Source organism: Mastacembelus armatus, chromosome 5 (genome assembly GCF_900324485.2).
Source record: "Mastacembelus armatus chromosome 5, fMasArm1.2, whole genome shotgun sequence".
NCBI classification, from domain to species: domain Eukaryota; kingdom Metazoa; phylum Chordata; class Actinopteri; order Synbranchiformes; family Mastacembelidae; genus Mastacembelus; species Mastacembelus armatus.
Genome location: NC_046637.1, coordinates 19,906,308 through 19,926,030, shown reverse-complemented (window position 1 = coordinate 19,926,030; position 19,723 = coordinate 19,906,308). Strand labels below are relative to the sequence as shown.

The 19,723-nt window shown below is 38.7% G+C and overlaps 2 protein-coding genes across 2 annotated transcripts; one reads left to right on the top strand and one right to left on the bottom strand.

Moving 5' to 3' along the window:
* Positions 1-1,214: 1,214 nt before the first annotated feature.
* On the bottom strand, positions 1,215-9,137 carry LOC113130962 (eukaryotic translation initiation factor 4E type 3). Its single transcript, XM_026307975.1, has 7 exons — positions 8,820-9,137; positions 7,825-7,897; positions 6,212-6,306; positions 5,677-5,737; positions 5,514-5,580; positions 5,214-5,369; positions 1,215-4,297 (listed from the first exon to the last, which is right to left on the bottom strand). The coding sequence occupies exons 1-7, from the start codon at positions 9,014-9,016 to the stop codon at positions 4,251-4,253; spliced, it is 696 nt and encodes a 231-aa protein (XP_026163760.1). The 5' UTR covers positions 9,017-9,137; the 3' UTR covers positions 1,215-4,250.
* Positions 9,138-15,000: 5,863 nt separating this feature from the next.
* On the top strand, positions 15,001-16,117 carry gpr27 (G protein-coupled receptor 27). The gene has a single exon (XM_026307537.1). The coding sequence runs from the start codon at positions 15,001-15,003 to the stop codon at positions 16,114-16,116; it is 1,116 nt and encodes a 371-aa protein (XP_026163322.1). The 3' UTR covers position 16,117.
* Positions 16,118-19,723: the final 3,606 nt, after the last annotated feature.

The following is a 19,723-nucleotide window of genomic DNA, read 5'->3' as shown; positions in this document are numbered from 1 at the left end:
ATATATGCATCTAGTTTAAAAATGCTATGGAGGATAACTTGCAAACCTACCTCAATATAGCCTACAACCACAGTGTTGTGTGACCTCAGGACCCATTAAGTCAGAACACACAAATGTCCTTTCCACCATTCAGCTAAAAGGTCTGCAGTTAAAGAGTTGGGTTAGGAATTAGTGAGTTTTGGTACACAATGATTCACATACATCCATAGTCACAAATGAGAGAACTTCATAAAAAAATATCTAATTTAAAAAACACTGTATGCAAACACCGTTAAAATGTGAAAAAATTTCACCTTTTGACAACACAAAAAAAAATCTGTAATAGATGTGGCTTTTCACCTTCATTCAGATGACATTCTTCTATTTGACAGACATCCATCTATTATGGTATATTCAATTAATTCCCATTATGTTCCTAACAAGATTTGATATGATTTGTATATTGAGCCAATCCTACAGTCTTTCATAAGATTACTGTATTTTTTTTCCAGTTTGAAAAGACGATTGTCTGCTGTAATTAATGAGAAAACTCAAATGTATACACAGTGTTATGAAGGCAATTTAACACATAATCTACACAATGTCAATACTGGATCTATGAGCTCAGCAGAACCCAACTGCCATGTCTCTCTGTCTGAATTTATTATCATGTTTTGTTGGTGTCACGCTGGTGATGTGTTGTGTGGATCAAGGCCCTGACTTGATTTAGTGTAGTTACAAATTAATTGAGGATCACTATCAGTTATGTAACAGCCTCTCCACACATATGCATGCACACGACAAAGTAATTAGCTTTCTGTTAATTAGGTAATTACACAAATGAATAGGAGCTCCTCTTGATTTCCAGTGGGGGATGGATGGCTTTCATACAGCGTACTTCCCTTACTACTGGGGGCTGTAGTCTTCAACACAAGAGGACTTCTGGTGAGATAATTGCCTGTAAGAAACTGTTAAATGAGTGAAAGAAGAACTGGATACCCTGTACAGCCTTTCAGTTGTAAATAATGTGTACTTAAGTGGTTGATTTTATTTCATTTTTATTTCAAGCATAAGTAAATAGCCAAAAATATACTTTGGGGTAATAATGTAAAGCAGTATAATATTGAGTGCATATGTATATGGGTGTAAATAGATGTAATTTAAATGTAGAAAGACATATTGAGTCTTTTTTATCATGGTACAATTATGTTGGCTTGTGAATATTTAAAATAGTATTAACATCAAATTGGAAACCTGTTTAATATCAACAGTCTGACCACCCCTGCCATCTTAGGTGTTTAAAGAAAAACATGCATATGTAAGGCCAGAAAAGTCACCTGCTTTTTAATGCTAGTGCTCATTACAAATGGGTATGAGGTCACCAAAGGACACCATGATACAGGATAATAACATTTTTCACCAGAATCGTATTTAAGGAGTGTAAAAAAAACATAACACCTACCTCATGAATTATGGCACATGATGAATTAGTTAAACTGAAAGAAAGAAAAGCTACTAAAGTTTCAATAACATTGTTAACATTAAAAATATTTATTAGACCATTCAATTAGTTTTCATAACCGCAGTTCAAGGTCTGAGATGTTTTTTTTTTTTTTTAAATTTGGCAGTAAGTTTTTGTTACAATGCATGTGACTGTGCAAATCAGCCAAAAACAGCAGTATTTCCCCACAATAGGGAAGCTTTTCTTTGTAGCTGCACCCAGCAGGGTCAGCTGTTCTACTTTGTTCTGATCATTTGATGTTTCTGAGCCACACAAGCTACTGCATGGTGAATCCTTATGATGTCTGTCAATACAATCTATCTGTGAAATGGTGTGCCGGTCCACGTTATCAATTTTTTAAAGCACTTCAGTTGGCTGTGAACATGCAGCTCTATGAGGGCATTATCACTGCACACTCTGCACTACTTTCCTAAATTACTGGCAAGCTTTCTGAAAGCATTTTATAATCCCAAGGGATGTGCAGGCTCTCTAAAACCTAAGTAAACTGTTGATGTAATTACTCACCCTCACCCAATGCACAGGAGACAGATCTTGTGCATTTGCTAGTCAGACTTGTTAACAAAAACAAAAGTAATTCTACGCAGTTTCATTCTACCTTGTATTTCACTGAGGATGATTACTGAATTGTCATCAGGTTTATTGTCAAAACATCTGAATCCATATTCTAGGCTATGCTTATTTTCTTATGGATTTCCATTTTCAGTTGTACATTTCCCATAAAACAGATTTGCCTAACCCTGATCCTCCAGGGCCACTGTTGTTTTCCTGTCCTGCCCACTGCTGATTACCTGGATCAGGTGTGTTCAGCCAATCACAAGCTGCATGGTACCATTTCTTCTGGTTTTCTCCAACTTCCATCCTCATTTGAGACACTGTATTGTATATCAGAGTCACTTAATCGTAATGAAACATTTCCAGCTAAAGTGCCAGATATTGGTGGCCAGAAACATTACTCCAAACGTATGATAAATCTGCTCAACTTCAGCTGGATAAGCAAAATAAGCAAAAGGGTCTATTAACAAACTGACAAATGGAAAAGCAAAACAAAAAACATTATAGCCAGAGACTTCTGGAAATTTTCAAATAAGTTTCAAACACTCAAACTTATTCTTCCCTCAACTGGGCAACAATTTCCACGCGGTCCTGACGCGTAATTTTTCTTTGAGAGGTTCATTCCTGTCATGCATTGAATGATACTGTGCTGAGAGTGTAATGTGCAATCTGAACGAATTTGCACAAAATAACCTGACATACTGTGGGTCCACAACCCACTTCATACTGTGCAGAAGTAACACAATTATTTCATTTCCATTTTATTTACTTTGTCCGTGTCACTGCAAAAATCATGTTTACTAATGAAACATTCTCTCCATATAACTAATTTATCAACCAGTTAAAAGTTGAACTATGTGACACATGACAAAATAAACACATTTTACTGTGGCTTACACTGTAATAAACAACAATAATGAAACTGTGTGTTAACTGCGTTAGTTAAGGTACCTCTGACGAGGTGATGTAAATGGCCCCAATTTGTAAACAGATCAAATAGAAAAATACGTGTTCTAGTCTCTCTATTGAAATTATTGCGGACATGATTAACTCATGTCATTGTGACATACGGTTTAATAGATGTCATTTTCTTTAAAGCCATCAACACTGACAACTGAAAATCATGTGTTTGGCCTTTGTGAAATAAAACTTGACATATTGGATCAAGCTATAATGCTAAATAAGGAGATAGGAGGACTCAACGTTACTTCCTATATAACAAATAATGCTGCATTTTCTGTGTTATTGCTGTAAGGACACAGTCCATTAAGCAAACTTGATTTATTGTTCAAGAAAACAAGTATGGACAAGTACTAAGGAGTTCCACTAGTTAAGCACAAATACACCAAACAATCTATGACTCCATTTAGGAGAGCAGACAGTCTAATTTACATAAGTGTATTGAAAGAAATTTCAAATGTGCTGTGGCTGGGAACATTCAAAAAGACACTTTCTGTGATGAATTCTGCCCTTTAACTAAAGCTGCAAAAATAGCATCTCCAAAACCACAGCTAAAGTTTCTTAGAGCCATATCTGTGCTAAAATATGTTCTGATTCCCTCAGATGGCTATATAAGTGAGAGAAAGGGTGAGTGGAAAAAGAAGTCATGTGCAATATTTCCAAGTGTTAAACTAATATGAGATAAGATGTACAGTTGATGAAGAAAAGCAAATGGGACATTCATGTCATCCTCAGTGGAAAACTTTAGCGGAATAAAAACCCTTTCCACCATTAGAATACACTTACGGCAAAGTAGTGCTTTGGCACTGGGTAAGTTCACTTATTTAAAACATGATGTGAACTGGGGAAATCTAACATATGCAAGTAAGAACATACTTGAATGTATAGCTGCTACCTCTATACCAGCAATAAACTGCAAGGTCCAAAGACCAGGCAGAGAACAGGAATATGACAGTGCACTTCAGTATCAGCAGAAGTCCAAACCAACACAAAGTAATGAAGTGTGAATGAAAGATTCTGCTGGATATACTGTACATTCTCTGAAGAGTTCAGAGTGTTTAGGACCCACATCAAAACAAAACAAGGCATCAACCATTGAAAGTTATAAAAATATAGTGATAACATTTCCTTGTGGAATGGAAAATAATATCCTTGATTAGGTTGTGGACAGAGCCTTTTTTTTGTCAAGGCAGGTACAGAGTTCAGGCTAAAATTTAAAAAAAAAGTGATTTCCAATCTAATGTCTTGAGCGTCCTCCCTCAAAGGCATGATGTTCCATGTGAGCTGAAAAAGTCAAAGTGATTCATGGTGAGTGTAAACCTTAGACCTGGTTGGCATAAATAAAGTTTATTTTCCATCTAGGACACAGTTTTCACCTTGCCCATAGAAAGATTTTGTTTTTTAGTTTTGAATTAAAACATTTTATTTGATTATTAAAGGTTCTCTAATTTCTTTACAGCCCCTAAAGGGTCTAGTGAAACTCAAAGCAAACTCACACCATACACTTCTTATCGCTGCCCATTCCATCCCATCTTGTTTTCTGAAGCTATATAACCACAACTGACTGGTTGCAACAAACTGTAGAAAATGCAGTCCAAAGCGAGCATTAACTGACTAACAAGTACATCTGGCAATCCAGTAGGATGCTGCGGTTACATGTTGCCCCAGTTTCACTTGATTTATCAATAATGTGTAAAATCTTAGTCAATGTATCTTTAAAGGAACTAAAGTTTTTTTAGTTGGCAGGTGAAACAACACAAGCTCAGGCTAATACAAGTCTTATTTGCTATACCCAACACAAAGGAAAATACTGTAGTTCATTATGATTTTTGCTTATCTATCAAATTGTGACAAGATTAGCTTATTGTATGTGAAGCTGTGTGAAGCACTATGAAAGAATATGGGTCTTACTGCCTTGAATAGCCTACTGCTAAAGGCACTCTCTAAGTTATCCTCTGGTGCTTACTGTACATGCTCTGGTTGGACCTGTATCCTTCAAACCAAACAGTAGTAGTATGTGCTTGCTTCCTGTTTCCTAGTACATTTTCATAGCTATGAAGTAGTGCTGCACTCATGCAAATTCAGCCCCCACAATCTCACTTTGTCATGTTAGGCAAGTTTGACAAGGAATCTGCAAAGAACTCCTTTCAAAAAAACAATAAGCTACAATATATTTAAATGAAAAAATTTGCATACTTACACTTATAAAAAACAGCTTTAAAAGATATGTAGGGGAGCAGCTCGTAGACTTTTCCCAAGATATTTGCTTCATTAGCGAGAGATGCATCTCTATTCCAGACTTGTACAACATCTTCCCTATCCCGAACGCTAACACTGACACCAACAACCTCATCATCTGGGGGAAAAAAAAAGAATCAATTAAAAACAGACTGCTGACACAATGGTCAGTAAACAAATTGCATATTTCTTTTGCCAAGGACAAATACATGTTCTCCATCTGAAGACACAAACGAAATATGAAGCATGAACAGTAACTGACCTGAGGAACAGTAATCTGCAAACTGCTCCCCAATAGTAGCAAGTAACAATTCTTTCCAAACTGCAGACTTAGACAAGAAGAAAACACAGGAGTCAGTTAATATTCAATCTTATTTTGTGGTGGTATTATAGTAAAAGTAGCTAAGCAGAACATTAACACCTACAGTGCTGTCTTTTGGGATTTTCATCTTCCACACACCTCCTTTTGCATTGCTTTCTTCTTCCCTGGTGGAATATAATCATAAACCATTACAATGTTTGCAAACTAGACTGAGTGTAACATTTCTGTTTAGTTACAGAAAATGCTGGATGATGTAAAAAAAAAAGGTTGTCAAAAGCGTAAAAAATATTCATCTGAATAAACTGATAATGCCCTACTGGAATAAACTGCTAGAAAATATTAGCCCAAATTTTTATGTATAGTTAACATAATATTTGACACAAAGAAGTATGCTGAAAATATTAATGATGTAATTATTTGTATGAATAACTAATCAAGCTTTATTATATGATTATTTAAACAGACGTTACAACTTTCAGAATTACAGCATCTGTATGTTTGATGGATTTGAAGGAATTATTACTTAATAACAATGCATACGTTAAATGTTATGTATTAACAATAACTGTGTGTGCTACAGTAGTTAAGGTGTGTTCCTTTCCAGCTGGTGATAAAGAAAAATACAACAACAGACTCACCACAGTGGCCTCCGTTCTCCACGCATTAAGTGATAGCTACATCTCAAAGGCAGGGCTGTGACGGGAGGGATGTTGTTGTACACACTCCAGAACATCTGCAAATATAAAAAAAAAAAACAACCTTAAACAGACTGTAGTACAATAGCAGAATTCTGCCTCCTTATCCAACTTGTTCCTTAGAATAGAGCTGCTATTGTCATTACAGATTAATCTGAGGATTATTTTCTCAAAATGCTTTACACATTTTAAGCAAGACTTCATTCAACAGTGCTAAACCCTAGGATATTCAGTTTACAATTATATATAACAACTAACAAATGCATCAAATTCTCACATCTGAGAAAGTGGAGCCAGCAAATAAATGGCATTTTTGCTTGAAAAAGTATGTAACTTAACTATTCATTGCTGTAATTTACAACACTAAACTATCAAGTCAGCTGACAGTTGAAACTAATGCAGTCTAATTTAACAGTCCTGCAATAAACCTTCCTTTATGAAGGTTACAATGTTCAGTTTCTGTTTTAGAGAAGTGCTGATTTAACTGTGTGATCATTATTTATCAAACCGTGACAACACAAGCTCAGGCAAATACAAGTCTTATTTCCTATACCCAACACAAAGGAAAATACTGTATCATTATGATTTTGCTTATCTATCAAATTGTGACAAGATTATCTTACTGCATTTGAAGCACTGTTAAAGAATATGGGGCTTACTGCCTTGAATAGCCTATAGCTAAATACACTCTCTAAGTTATCCTCTGGCACATATACTGTACATGCTGTGGTTGGACCTGTATCCTTCAAAACAAATGCAGTATTAATATGTGGTTGTTCCTGTCTCCCAGTACATATCTGATATAAAACAGCTTTTAAAAGATATGTTGAACTGTACTGCCTTATACTTAGAGGTGTTTCTGTTATTTAGGCTAGCCTCATTGATATTAAAAAAAAAAAAAAAAAAAGACACAATTGCTTTTAACATCACACTGCTGCAGAGGGCAACATTTAATGTCAATATAACCAACACAAAGAGTTGGGCTTACCTATGTTTTGTTTGCCTCTGTGTATTCAAACAGAAACTACAAGCCTGCATACTGCCATGTTTACAATTATCAAGACAAACAAACCTTAAACTCTGTCACAACACATTACCCAGATTTGACTGCTGTATAGCCTCAATCTTTTAGATCTATCAAGTAATTGAGAACACCCCTACTTTTCCTTAAGATAACACAAGCCATCAGAACATCATAGCAAAAGATATTGTCAGCACTTTCAAATAATGTGTTAGACACACACATCAGGGGCTGCTCACAGAAAATTACCAGGAATTTGAAAGTGACAAGAGCAATAAAAACCAGTGTTCTGAACCAGTCTGAATGTCAAGTAAACCAATAAACCACGTGCTGCACGCTCATGTTTCATGATATTATAGCTTCATTTTTTCCCACCAATCATGTCTAATGTGGCTTTAAGCGCCAATGAGCACTTCATACCCTTGTATCAATGAAGCATTTCTCTGGAGATTTTGACTCTTAGCCAAGTCATGCACTTGATCTCTTTGCTTTTAAGATGCTGTAGCTTGTTAATTAAGTTGACACCAAATCTCACCTGAACAGTCTGAACTGTATAGATCTTCTTCAGATTGGATTCACATTCTGCAGCTGTCGTGCCTGGTAATGACCTGGAAGAACAAGGCAAAAGTGTAGATGACACACTGGTAGAACACAGAAAGCAACAGGTTGACAATTTCTATTGTTCTATGAGTGTGATGACAAGCATTAGAACAGAGTTTTGTGGGGGTTTCGGTAACAAATCATACCTGAGACAATCTTAGTGCTGCCTGTTTTTGTCCCTCCAAAGATTATCATATGGTGGACATGGCCCACAACCTGAATCTATTCAGTTTAAACTAACATAAAACACATAAATAATATAATACAACTGTAACAATTACAACAAAATACAACATTTAAAATTGCTGCACACGATTGGTTCAGTGGATTGACTAATTCATAGAGTGAATGTATGAAGTATGACTGCCTTAGCCATAACGGGATCTGTGGTTAAAAAAAACAAACAAAAAAAAAACGTCGCAGTTAGTCACCGTGTTTAGCAAATAGATAAAATAAAAATAAGATAAGCATAAATGATGGACAGCAATATCACGATTTCATAGAAAAGAAGAAGACACGGTTTATGCTGCATTTAATGGCAGAGCTAGAGACAGATTGCACTCTTATTTTGTAGGACTGTGCACAAACCCAAGGCACACTGTAAGCCAGACTCGCATGGAATATGTAGCTATCGGTAAAAATAACACCCTCAGTTTGACCCAAACCCTTTCACACTTTAATTGCAAGTTGGAAGAGATAAAAAAGGCGAGTTAAACATGTCCATCGTTTCACGCAGGACTCGTCGCGTTAAATAACTTTTCTGCGGTGTCGGACTGCGTAATGTAAATAAACACGGTCCTGTTAAACGCAAACACTCTCCCGCTATATTTGTTCCCGGAGGCCTGCAGAGAGCTCTGGCCTTGAATGGTTATTCCTGCTCGTCCCGGGCTCTGGACCCAAAAGACATCGTGGAACAAGGAAATATTCTACCTGTCCAGCCAAAACGTCCACGGTGAGTGCAAAGGCAGCGCTGTCGTTTCGTCTTGTCGGTGTTTCTTTGTGATATTTTCTAACTCCTTCTCGTCGATGTCAATGTTGTTTTCAGGAGGAAGTGTTTGGCCGCTCAGTGCGCCTCTGTCCAGCTGTAAATCCGTCTGACCCGCAGGAACCGCCATTACAACAGGCATAAAAAGATACACCTCTCTGTAGTCCCTCTGTGAGTCTTCTTAATAAAAAGCCCCGGGTTGGTTTTAGCTCCGGAGACAGAAACACACACTACCGCTTTTCCGCCTACCGAGTGCTGACGTCTCTGCGTCACTGTGCGGAAACGTCGCAGTTGGTCCATCCAAAGAGCAGGGAAAAAAAGGTGCAGCTCACTCGGAGTGGTTTTCTGGACACAGAAAATCACAAAGAATCACAAATCTATTACCAGCAGCCATGAAAACATACTTGACTGTTGAAATGTGGCCATATATATTAAATAATGGTAGAAAACTAACTACCAAATAAATAAAAAGATGATGGTAGTAGGTTGTTACATATTTGCTGGTTATCAGACTGCACTGTTGTACTACTAGATAACAGATAAAGTTGTCCTTCCTGAGAAGGAAGATGTAGATCAGTATATTAGGCAAGTTGCTTAGCTTCAGATTGTTTACTGAAGCTACTGTTTAATTCTTTCTTTATTTTTTTAAACTACCCCTGGAAGACAGAACAAAGTCAGGACTAGATCCCCTAGTATAGGTGGTTTATTATTTATATATATTTTGTAAATAAGCCTAATTATTTTTTGTCTCATCAGAAATGATTTTTTTTTATTTTGCGAAAATGTTAAGATAATTATATGTTTTTGGTGATAAGTACGAAAGGAAGCAGCAGTTCACCGTCCTTTTTGAGCTTTTCTGCAAATTTAACAGCACCAAACACACTGTTCATGCTAACCATCTTTAATCTTATAACCATCTTCTCTAGTGACACTAGGCCAGAACAATCATGTCTCTTACTAGGTCCTGTCCCTCCTTCCTGGTGTCAGATGCCATCATGATGAGTGTTTCTTTAGCTTTACACTGTAGAAAATATGTTATGTACGTTACTGAAGTGGCAGTTACCTCAAATCCACCGCAAACAATGAGATTTTTGGTAATATAAATTCACCAAAGACTTATGTGTAACAACCTCTGCTTACACTCATCAGACAGTGAAATAATAGTTTCAGTGCAAGGTTATTAGCCATTAAATTCAGACTGTGCACATGCCAACTTCCCCTGCCATCGACTGCAGTACCTGAATAAATGTGCTTAAATATTTTCCACCACTGCTCTAAACAGTGGTATTTTTATTTTATTTTATTTTAGTTTTTTGTTAAGACAAATTGTGGTTCCTCTTGTTTGTATCACATTGGCATTCAGTCAGGTCTTGTTTTAATATGATGACCAAAATTACATATAGCATACATATAGCATACCTTACATACAGTGGTGTGAAAAAGTGTTGGCCTCCTTCCTGATTTCTTTTTTTTTTTGCATGTTTGTCACACTTTGTTTTAGATCATCAAATAAATTGAAATATTAGTCAAAGATAACACAAGTGAACACATCATGCAGTTTTTAAATGAAGGTTTTTATTATTAAGGGATAACAATGGCCCTGTGTGAAAAAGTGTTTGCCCCCCCTGTTAAAACATAACTTAACTGTGGTTTATCACACCTGAGTTCAATTCCTCTAGCCGCACCCAGTCCTGATTACTGCCACACCTGTTTGCAAGAAATCACTTAAATAGGACCTGCCGGACAAAGTGAAGTAGACTAAAAGATCCTCAAAAGCTAGACATCATGCTGAGATCCAAGGAAATTCAAAAACAAATGAGAAAGAAAGCAATTGAGATCTATCAGTCTGAAAAAGGTTATAAAGCCATTTCTAAAGCTTTGGGACTGCGGAGAACCACAGTGAGAGCCATTATCTACAAATGGCGAAAACATGGAACAGTGGAGAACCTTCCCAGGAGTGGCCGGCCGACCAAAATTACCCCAAGAGCACAGCGACGACTCATCCAAGAGGTCACAAAAGACCCCACAACAACATCCAAAGAACTGTAGGCCTCACTTGCCTCAGTTAAAGTCACTGTTAATGACTCCACCTTAAGAAAGCGACTGGGCAAAAATGGTCTGCATGGTAGAGTTCCAAGACGAAAACCGTTGCTGAGCAAAAAGAACATAAAGTCTCGTCTCAGTTTTGCCAGAATACATCTTGATGATCCCCAAGACTTTTGGGAAAATACTGTGGACTGACGAGACAAAAGTTGAACTTTTTGGAAGGTGTGTATCCCATTACGTCTAGTGTAAAAGTAACACCGCATTTCAGAAAAAGAAAAGTAAAATATGGTGGTGGTAGTGTGATGGTCTGGGGCTGTTTTGCTGCTTCAGGACCTGGAAGACTTGCTGTGATAAATGGAACCAATTCTACTGTCTACCAAAAAATCCTGAAGGAGAATGTCCAGCCATCTGTTTGTGACCTCAAGATGAAGCGAACTTGGGTTCTCGAGCAGGACAATGATCCAAAACACACCAACAAGTCCACCTCTGAATGGCTGAAGAAAAACAAAATGAAGACTTTGGCGTGGCCTAGTCAAAGTCCTGACCTGAATCCGATTGAGAAGCTGTGGCATGACCTTAAAAAGGCGGTTCATGTTCGAAAACCCTCCAATGTGGCTGAATTACAACAATTCAGCAAAGATGAGTGGGCCACAATTCCTCCACAGCGCTGTAACAGACTCATTGCAAGTTATCGCAAACGTTTGGTTGCAGTTGTTGCTGCTAAGGGTGGCCCAACCAGTTATTAGGTTTAGGGGGCAAACACTTTTTCACACTGGGCCATGTAGTTTTGGATTTTGTTTTCCCTTAATAATAAAAACCTTCATTTAAAAATTGCATGATGTGTTTACTTGTGTTATCTTTGACTAATATTTAAATTTGTTTGATCTGAAACATTAAAGTGGGACAAACATACAAAAAAATAAGAAATCAGGAAGGGGGTCAACACTTTTTCATACCACTGTATATGGACGTATTATTGCAGAATCAACTACCAACAACAAATTTTATTATGGGTTTCACATCATCCCAAACATCAGTACAATATTTATAAGCTCAGTGTGCTTTAAGCTGCACAACAGTTGCAGAGTTTTGATAATTGAGCATTCATTTGAGAAGTGCAATGCTATTCAAGGAACTCATATTTTATATAATTCAGATCAAATAATTTCAAATGCTCAGCATGTTTAAGCAGTTGTTGCCTCTGTTCATAAGATGAAAACATCCTTGCCCCAACTATTGTTTTAAACAAAACTTTATCAAACAGATGATGTCATAGCATACAACATGTATCCATATCAATTAAATCCATTAATAAATGTGTCATTTCAGCATTAATTTACAATGAGCAGGTTTAAGATGTTATTTTGAGGTTGTTATAATAATGTGAATGCAAATGTTTTAAAGTGCTCAAGGATAGTAATTTAGGATTGTTACACAGGGCATACTAAAAGACAGAAACGCCTTTAGTTAATGTGCTGCCAGTCCTGTGCAGCTGACAGCTTTAAAGATTTCTCCTGCTGAGCCCCAGGATGAATGTTAACTCTTCTATGAGGCCCAGTCTTATTTGTAAGACAGCTTTGAGGCCTTGAATGGTTGATGGCCTTATGCTCCTGATACAGCATGGAGCTGGCTGCAGGGGGTGCTGGTGAATCACTGCAGTAGCAATTTCACCACATGATGACAACTGGTCCTGCTGAGACTGAGGTTTTAACATAGCTGTTAACATATTAACATTAAGTGTGCTAGATTTGTATATGTTTATATGTCTTCTCTGAGTTCAAAGTGTTTTCAGAATGCAAAAGGTCTTTTCAGCTGTTTTCAAGCAACTTATCCAATGTTCTGCTGTTTCACTTTTACACCTATCACATTTAACCTCACGTGTAAGGCCCTTTTTAGCTGCAGATTGATAAGATAGTTCTTAGATACAATGCATTCAGTGTATCATTCCTCACTGTCTGACGACAACTGGCTCATCAGCTGTATGATAAGGTTTGGGGACTCCTGAATAAATTCCATATTTTATTGATTTTTGAATTGGAAAGAGTAACTAAATATAAGCCATGCAGCACACAGACATTGAAAACAAACACTCATTCACATTTTAATTCACTTCAAGTCACTGGATGTTCCAAAAGCTTCAGCTGGTGTTTCCTGAAGTAGTTCATGATGGATTTTCAGGTGTGATTCTGATCACTGTCCTGTTTTTGAAGACAACCCCTTTTTGGTTTCACTTTCTTAACTTACTGCATGACATTGTTATCCAGAATTTGCTGGTGTTTAGTTAAATCTATTCCTTAATCTATCTGTTCCATTGCTGATGGCTGCCACACAACCTCTTTTCATAGCCTCCTGTGCTTTGAAAACCTTTTTGCATGCACAGTTACCATTTAATTTTTTAGGTTCATAAAATAAAAAAGTAAGTGCATTAAAGTTTGAAGAAATGTCTTGTTTTGATGTGTGTTTGCAACAGGGACTGTATTTACTGAATCTTCTCACTTCAAGAATAACCTGGGGCAAACTTAAAAAACAATAATAATAACTCACAGCATGACTGACTAGTAACATTAGTTGTCAAGTGGACTGCTGACCTGTCCAGGGTGTACCCCTGCCTTTCACTCAAAGAGAGCTGGGATAGGCTCCAGCAGATCCTGTGACCCTATGGATGGATGGATGGATGGATGATGGATGGTTGTCAAGTGTACTTTATACACGCATCATTCAAAACAGTAAAGACAAATACAGAAAGATGACTTTTAAAATCAGGAGTTTTGTTTTTATTTCTTTAAGTGACCAATGGTTAGTTATGGTCAGCTTATGTTATATAGGCTAGGTGTTATAACACCTAAGTAGACATAGTATATACTTTAATTTCCTACAGTCTAAAATAACCTTTAGTTACAGCTTCCTGTTCATAGTTTTCATTCAGTGTCTGGAAGAGAAGCATAAAAATCAAGTTTAAAGAGTGAAGAATGAATAAGAAATTACTGGTCAATTGCCTACATATTAAATATATTTATGATAATGGGCCTATTATAAGGCTCAGCAAATGATCACATCTTTTAGTGTGAAACACTACAAAAGTTACAGTGACCATTGACCATGAATCGTGCCTATGCAATTAACTGTATCATTTACAATAATATTATTTATTTATCTATTTATGTGCGTTTTTATTCTGTTTGTCTTGACAATGGTAGACAAACTAATGTGTTTGTGGAAATCTCGATTTATTTCTGATCTCCTACAGGCTTAATACTCACAGTTATAATAATTATTATCACATATGTATGAAAATGTAATATTTTTTTCAAAAATGCCGTTAATATCAAGTATTTCACAGTATTAATAGCGGACAGCTGTCTTGTCAGTATACTGAGACAGACTTCCCGCAGACTGCGATAGACAAGGACCGGCAGATGAGACTCCTGGCTGATCCCAGGCCTGCTCAACACATGCAAACGCGGACGTGCGTCGCATACACGCTGCTGTGAGATCCACCGAAAAACCCGCACCGGCGCTCCCACCTCTGCCAGCTTCCGACCTCCACTGAGCTTTAACAAACACGTCTAGGCTATATAAAACCAGGCTGGCGTTGATGAGGCTGCGGATGCGTAATTGCGCCATGATTCCGCACAGCACCGTCTGCTTTTTTTATTCCTCCCCAGACGAACGGGAAACCTCCGCCATCGGTAGAAATTGAGAAGTGCTTTCTGAGCCGCTTGTCTGCTGTAGCCTACGGACGCCTTCCGAGATGGTGCACAAACCCAAACCGGGCTGCCTGTATGGAACAGCAGACAGGGGTGCTCTTTACATCGCAAAGCTGTGAGATGAAGGATAAAAAGAAAAAAAGAAGATGATTGTGGTTTGTTTTTGATGGGGATGACGGTACGTCGGGATGGACGCGAAACGACACTGAACGGATAGGCTACCTCTTTTTTTTTCCCAGGCTGATTTTTTTTTCTTTTTTTTTTTTTTTTTTTGTTAAAGCGGGTCGTGATTCTGGTTTCCATTCAGCCCTGGCAGGATACTACCGCTCGCCGATGAATTGATGTGGGAATACACGCTACCTCGGCTGCATAAATGGCAAACACAACTGAGTTTGGGGAGAGCAGCCCGTCCTTACAGAACTATGCGTCCACGGCCTCTGCGGTCAAACTGGCCTCCCTAGGTCTGATCATGAGCATCAGCCTGCTGGGCAACGCGTCGCTGTCGCTGCTGCTGCTGAAGGACAGCTCGCTGCACAAGGCTCCCTACTATTTCCTCCTGGACCTGTGCCTGGCAGACGTGGTGCGCTCTGCCGTGTGCTTCCCCTTCGTGATGGCATCGATCGGCGCCGGCTCCGCCTGGCCGTACAGCGCGCTCAGCTGCAAGATCGTCGCCTTCATGTCGGTGCTCTTCTGCTTCCACGTCGCCTTCCTGCTCTTCTGCGTCAGCGTCACCCGGTACATGGCGATCGCCCACCACAGGTTTTACTCCAAGCGGATGAATCTGTGTACGTGCGTGTCGGTGATCTGCATGGTGTGGACTCTCTCAGTGGCCATGGCTTTCCCTCCGGTTTTCGATGTGGGCACCTACACGTTCATCCGCGAGGAGGAGCAGTGCATCTTCGAGCATCGCTACGTGAAGGCGAACGACACCCTGGGCTTCATGCTGATGCTGGCCGTCATCATGGGGACGACCCATGTGGTTTACATAAAGATGCTGTGCTTCGTCTACGATCACCGTAAAATGAAACCGGCCCAGCTGGTCCCGGCCATCAGCCAGAATTGGACCTTCCACGGTCCAGGGGCCACCGGTCAGGCCGCAGCTAACTGGATCGCCGGCTTCGGCCGCGGACCCACCCCGCCGACGCTGGTCGGCATCAGGCAGGCTTCTCACCCCGGCAACAGGCGGCTGCTGGTGCTGGACGAGTTTAAGATGGAGAAACGGATAGGGAAGATGTACTACATGATCACACTGACCTTCCTTATTCTGTGGGCTCCCTACATAAGCGCCTGCTACCTGAGAATATTTGTGAAGGGAGCCCCGGTCCCGCAGCTCTACCTGACCGCTGCGGTGTGGATGAGCTTCGCCCAGGCCGGAGCGAACCCCATCATCAGCTTCCTGTTCAACAAGGAGCTCCGCATGAGACTCAGAGCCTGCTTCCCCTGCTGCCTGGGAACACAGACACCCATGGAGCCGTACTGTGTCATCTGAACCACACCGGCCCCAAGCAGGCCTACTGCCAAAGACACATTACACTTTGTTTTAGAATGTACTCAGACTGGTCCCCAGTATGTGTCACTTGCAACCTGGGGAAACGTGGAAACCCACCTGTTTTAAGTTTACCCACGTTTTTTTTAGACTGAATAAAGATATGTGAGGTAGGCAATAGAAGCATATATATATATATATATATATATATATATATATATATACATATATATATGCTTGAGGTTGCCGGCCTCACCAGCTGGATTTAATGGTTGAGCCATCATTTCATTTCCACCTCTGGATGTACTGTAGGTAAGATTCACCACAATATAGGATATAGCCCTTATGACATGTGTCATGTTATGTCCTAATTTTGGAGAATTTTCCCCTATATTTGCCCTATTGCGTAAAACGACCTAATTTGATTCACTGCTCTGTTGTACATGAATGTCTGTTTGTATATTTTGAAATAATATTCCAACACATCGGTTTGAGGTGTTCTGCTTTCTGCAAAACTGCGGGATGAAACATGACTGATGATATTTAATCAACTGACTAGAATCAGTTTCTCTTATCATCTGCAACATATTTGGTTACTAGTCATTTAAATAACACAAATGAGGCACAGGTATCAGTATATTTTTAATGATGACATTGTCACAGATGTAAATACTGTAAAGTCCCAATTCTGTCTTTGTTTCTGCTTTTTAAAAAACAAACAAACATATGTTGTATGTTTCATAATCTCTTTTTTGTGTTTAACAAGGTGTTAAAACTTAAAAATTTTGCAAATTCTTATTCTTCATGGATCAGTTGTGTTGCAAATTGGGTCAATTCATGTTCGCTACAGAATCTACACATACAAAAATCCATATTTTTCTATGGATTTGGACACTGGGATTCTGAAAATGGTAATGATGCTTTGCAAAGGTTGTTTGCATTATTTGTATTTCCTAGCAAATAAATAAGAAATGGATGATAATTTGTTTAGACTCTTTCATCTGTTTAAAAAGATATCTGTTCTTGATTTGACTCTGCTCTTGAATGCACCTCAGGTTATATCTTTAAATGAAAAGTCCATAATCAGATATTTGTTTTGGGTCCTTTTCTTTTTGATGCACTGTGCACCTGCCCTCAGCCATAGCTATGCCTGACAGGCAACTGAGAATGAGTGTTGCAATTACCCGTGGATTTTAGATGGAAGCGTGTTATATGTTTAAAAATTTCCCTGCATTCAGCCAAACTATACTGTCTGTACATTGGCATCTTTATGTTTCTATTGTGAATTTATATTTAATTTAATCTTGTTAGAACTGTAGTTACACCTGTAAGCACATTGAGGTCTTGTCAGATTACTTTTTTTAATAAGACAATGAGGATAAGTTTTTAATTTATGTATTTGGCAAGTCGCAAATGTGTTCAAAAAGAGTGTGAATGTTACTTGCCAAAATATGCAATTTGTAGATTACTACCTGCTTGTAGTGACTGCAGTATGACTATACCCATGGTTGGCTTTATGGTTGTGTTTGGCACTCACAACACTTGGTTAAGGTCTAACCACAACCAGAAGCTTAACCAAACAGCTTTTGTTACTGCAGATGCAAATGCAGGTCACTGATGTGACACATGTGCTCTTTGCACATGCTAGCCACCTTAAGAATAATATACGTGTAGCACGTCATTCATTCAAACATTGTTTCCTCTGAAAAAAGTACAGCCAATAATTACATTGCTACCACAACATAAATGGTGAAACAGTTAAGTATGTGAACTCAATATGTGTGACACACTGTAGAAAATGGTCAAGATTAAAGGAGCAGCCAAGATATTGTTGCCATAAATGTCCTAAATGAGACAAGCTCCCAATCCTACATTTCCCAAAATGTAACTAGATAGCATTAGTCATTAAACCCTCCATGGCTTTTACTTCTTTCAGACCCCACATTGTTTGCACTTACTGTTAAATCTACAGAGTACGTCACAAGGCGAAGCTGAGATAACCCCGATGACATTAGAATGAAAGCCAATGTACTCTAAGACCAGAGCAATCAGAGAACAGCTGGTTCGCCTATATGAAGGCAAAGCAGACCAAAATAATAAAATACATCACAAATGTCTGTTACATAAAAAACACATTCTGACTGACATACCTCATTGCCATATCAGAGTATCATATAGTAATTCACCACATTACATGCCTTCATTTGCACCAGTTACAATAAGATTATTTTTGGTTCACAAATAATCTAAACATGTAGGAAACACGTGTGCAGCAGAGGTAGCTCAGATGGCAGGTTGTCCACTTACAGTAGCTTTACAAAGGAAAGACAATTGTAAGCAGAACAGGTGTCTTCTGGTTTGTTTTTGGGGAAGCTCTCTAGCCTCCCCAGGGTCATGTAAGACAGTGTGACTATTTTCACAGGCAAAGTAAAAACCACTGTAAGGAGTAAATTGAATTTCATATGTAAAACTGGAGTGTTACATTATACATGATATACTGATGATTGTTAGCAGGCTTTTTTTTCCCAAAATCTTTGGTTACACCCCTGTTCACATATGAGTCTTTCTTATTGTTGGAATGGAAATCTAAAACAACACCTTTGCTTTTTGATTCTGACACCATTCCTGCAGTTCACCACAAATGTTTCATATTGTTGAAAAGTCTTATGCTAACTAACTAATTAATTATAGCCTGTGGAAATTTGTCAGTTATATGAGCGTCATGTCACATTGTCAATGTGTGGCTAGCACCAAATGACAAAATGTCACCAGGTAAACAATGTGTTTCCAGCGTTTGGTGTGATATTTATTTTAAAAGTGTGATTTTGATGGTTCTCAACAGAATACCTCTTTAACAGTTAATAGAGTTTTTTTTTTTCTAAGGGCTTTTTTTGTGTGCCTCCTGCTATATAACCCAACTCCCTCAAACACCAATCCCCTCCTCCATCCTTAAGCCTGTAGCAGGCTATTGATTCACCTAATTGCTGTTGCATTCATTGACACTGGTCTTGATTACACCAAACCACAGTGTTTAAAGGCTGAGCACTTCTCTCGTTACACACTTTACACACTGTGATTTGCTGGGGTGTTTCTGAGCTCTGGCCCCTTCCATCACTTTGATCTGCCATACAACACTGAGCTCCTCAGCACACTGTCTGCCCTCAGTGCATCCATAACCATTAGCATCACAACATGCCTGCTTGTTCCTGACAGCTGGTTGTGCTCTGTTACCAGCGTGCCAAGGTCTGGTGCTATAATTGCTGTGCCTTCTCAGCTGCAGGAAGATCCTCTTCTGCACGTGCTTGTGTGCAATGCAGATGCAGGTCAGGTATTTTTGGTGCTGCTGAGATCCTTAGGGGGAAATGTGTCTCACTTTGTTGGGATTTTACTGCTGACTCTTTTACTGGCCTTTCTAATCATTAATCAGGTTAAAACCTCCTAAAGTTATAACACCGATTATCGTTTTGAAATGGGATGAACAACTGTCTCCTATTTGAAAGTCCTGCATCTTCTTGTCCCATCCATATATCACATCCTCCTACCCTTGTATGTGTCACCCACTTCATCTGACTTGTGCTCTTGTTATAATAACTATAGCTGTGACACCTTT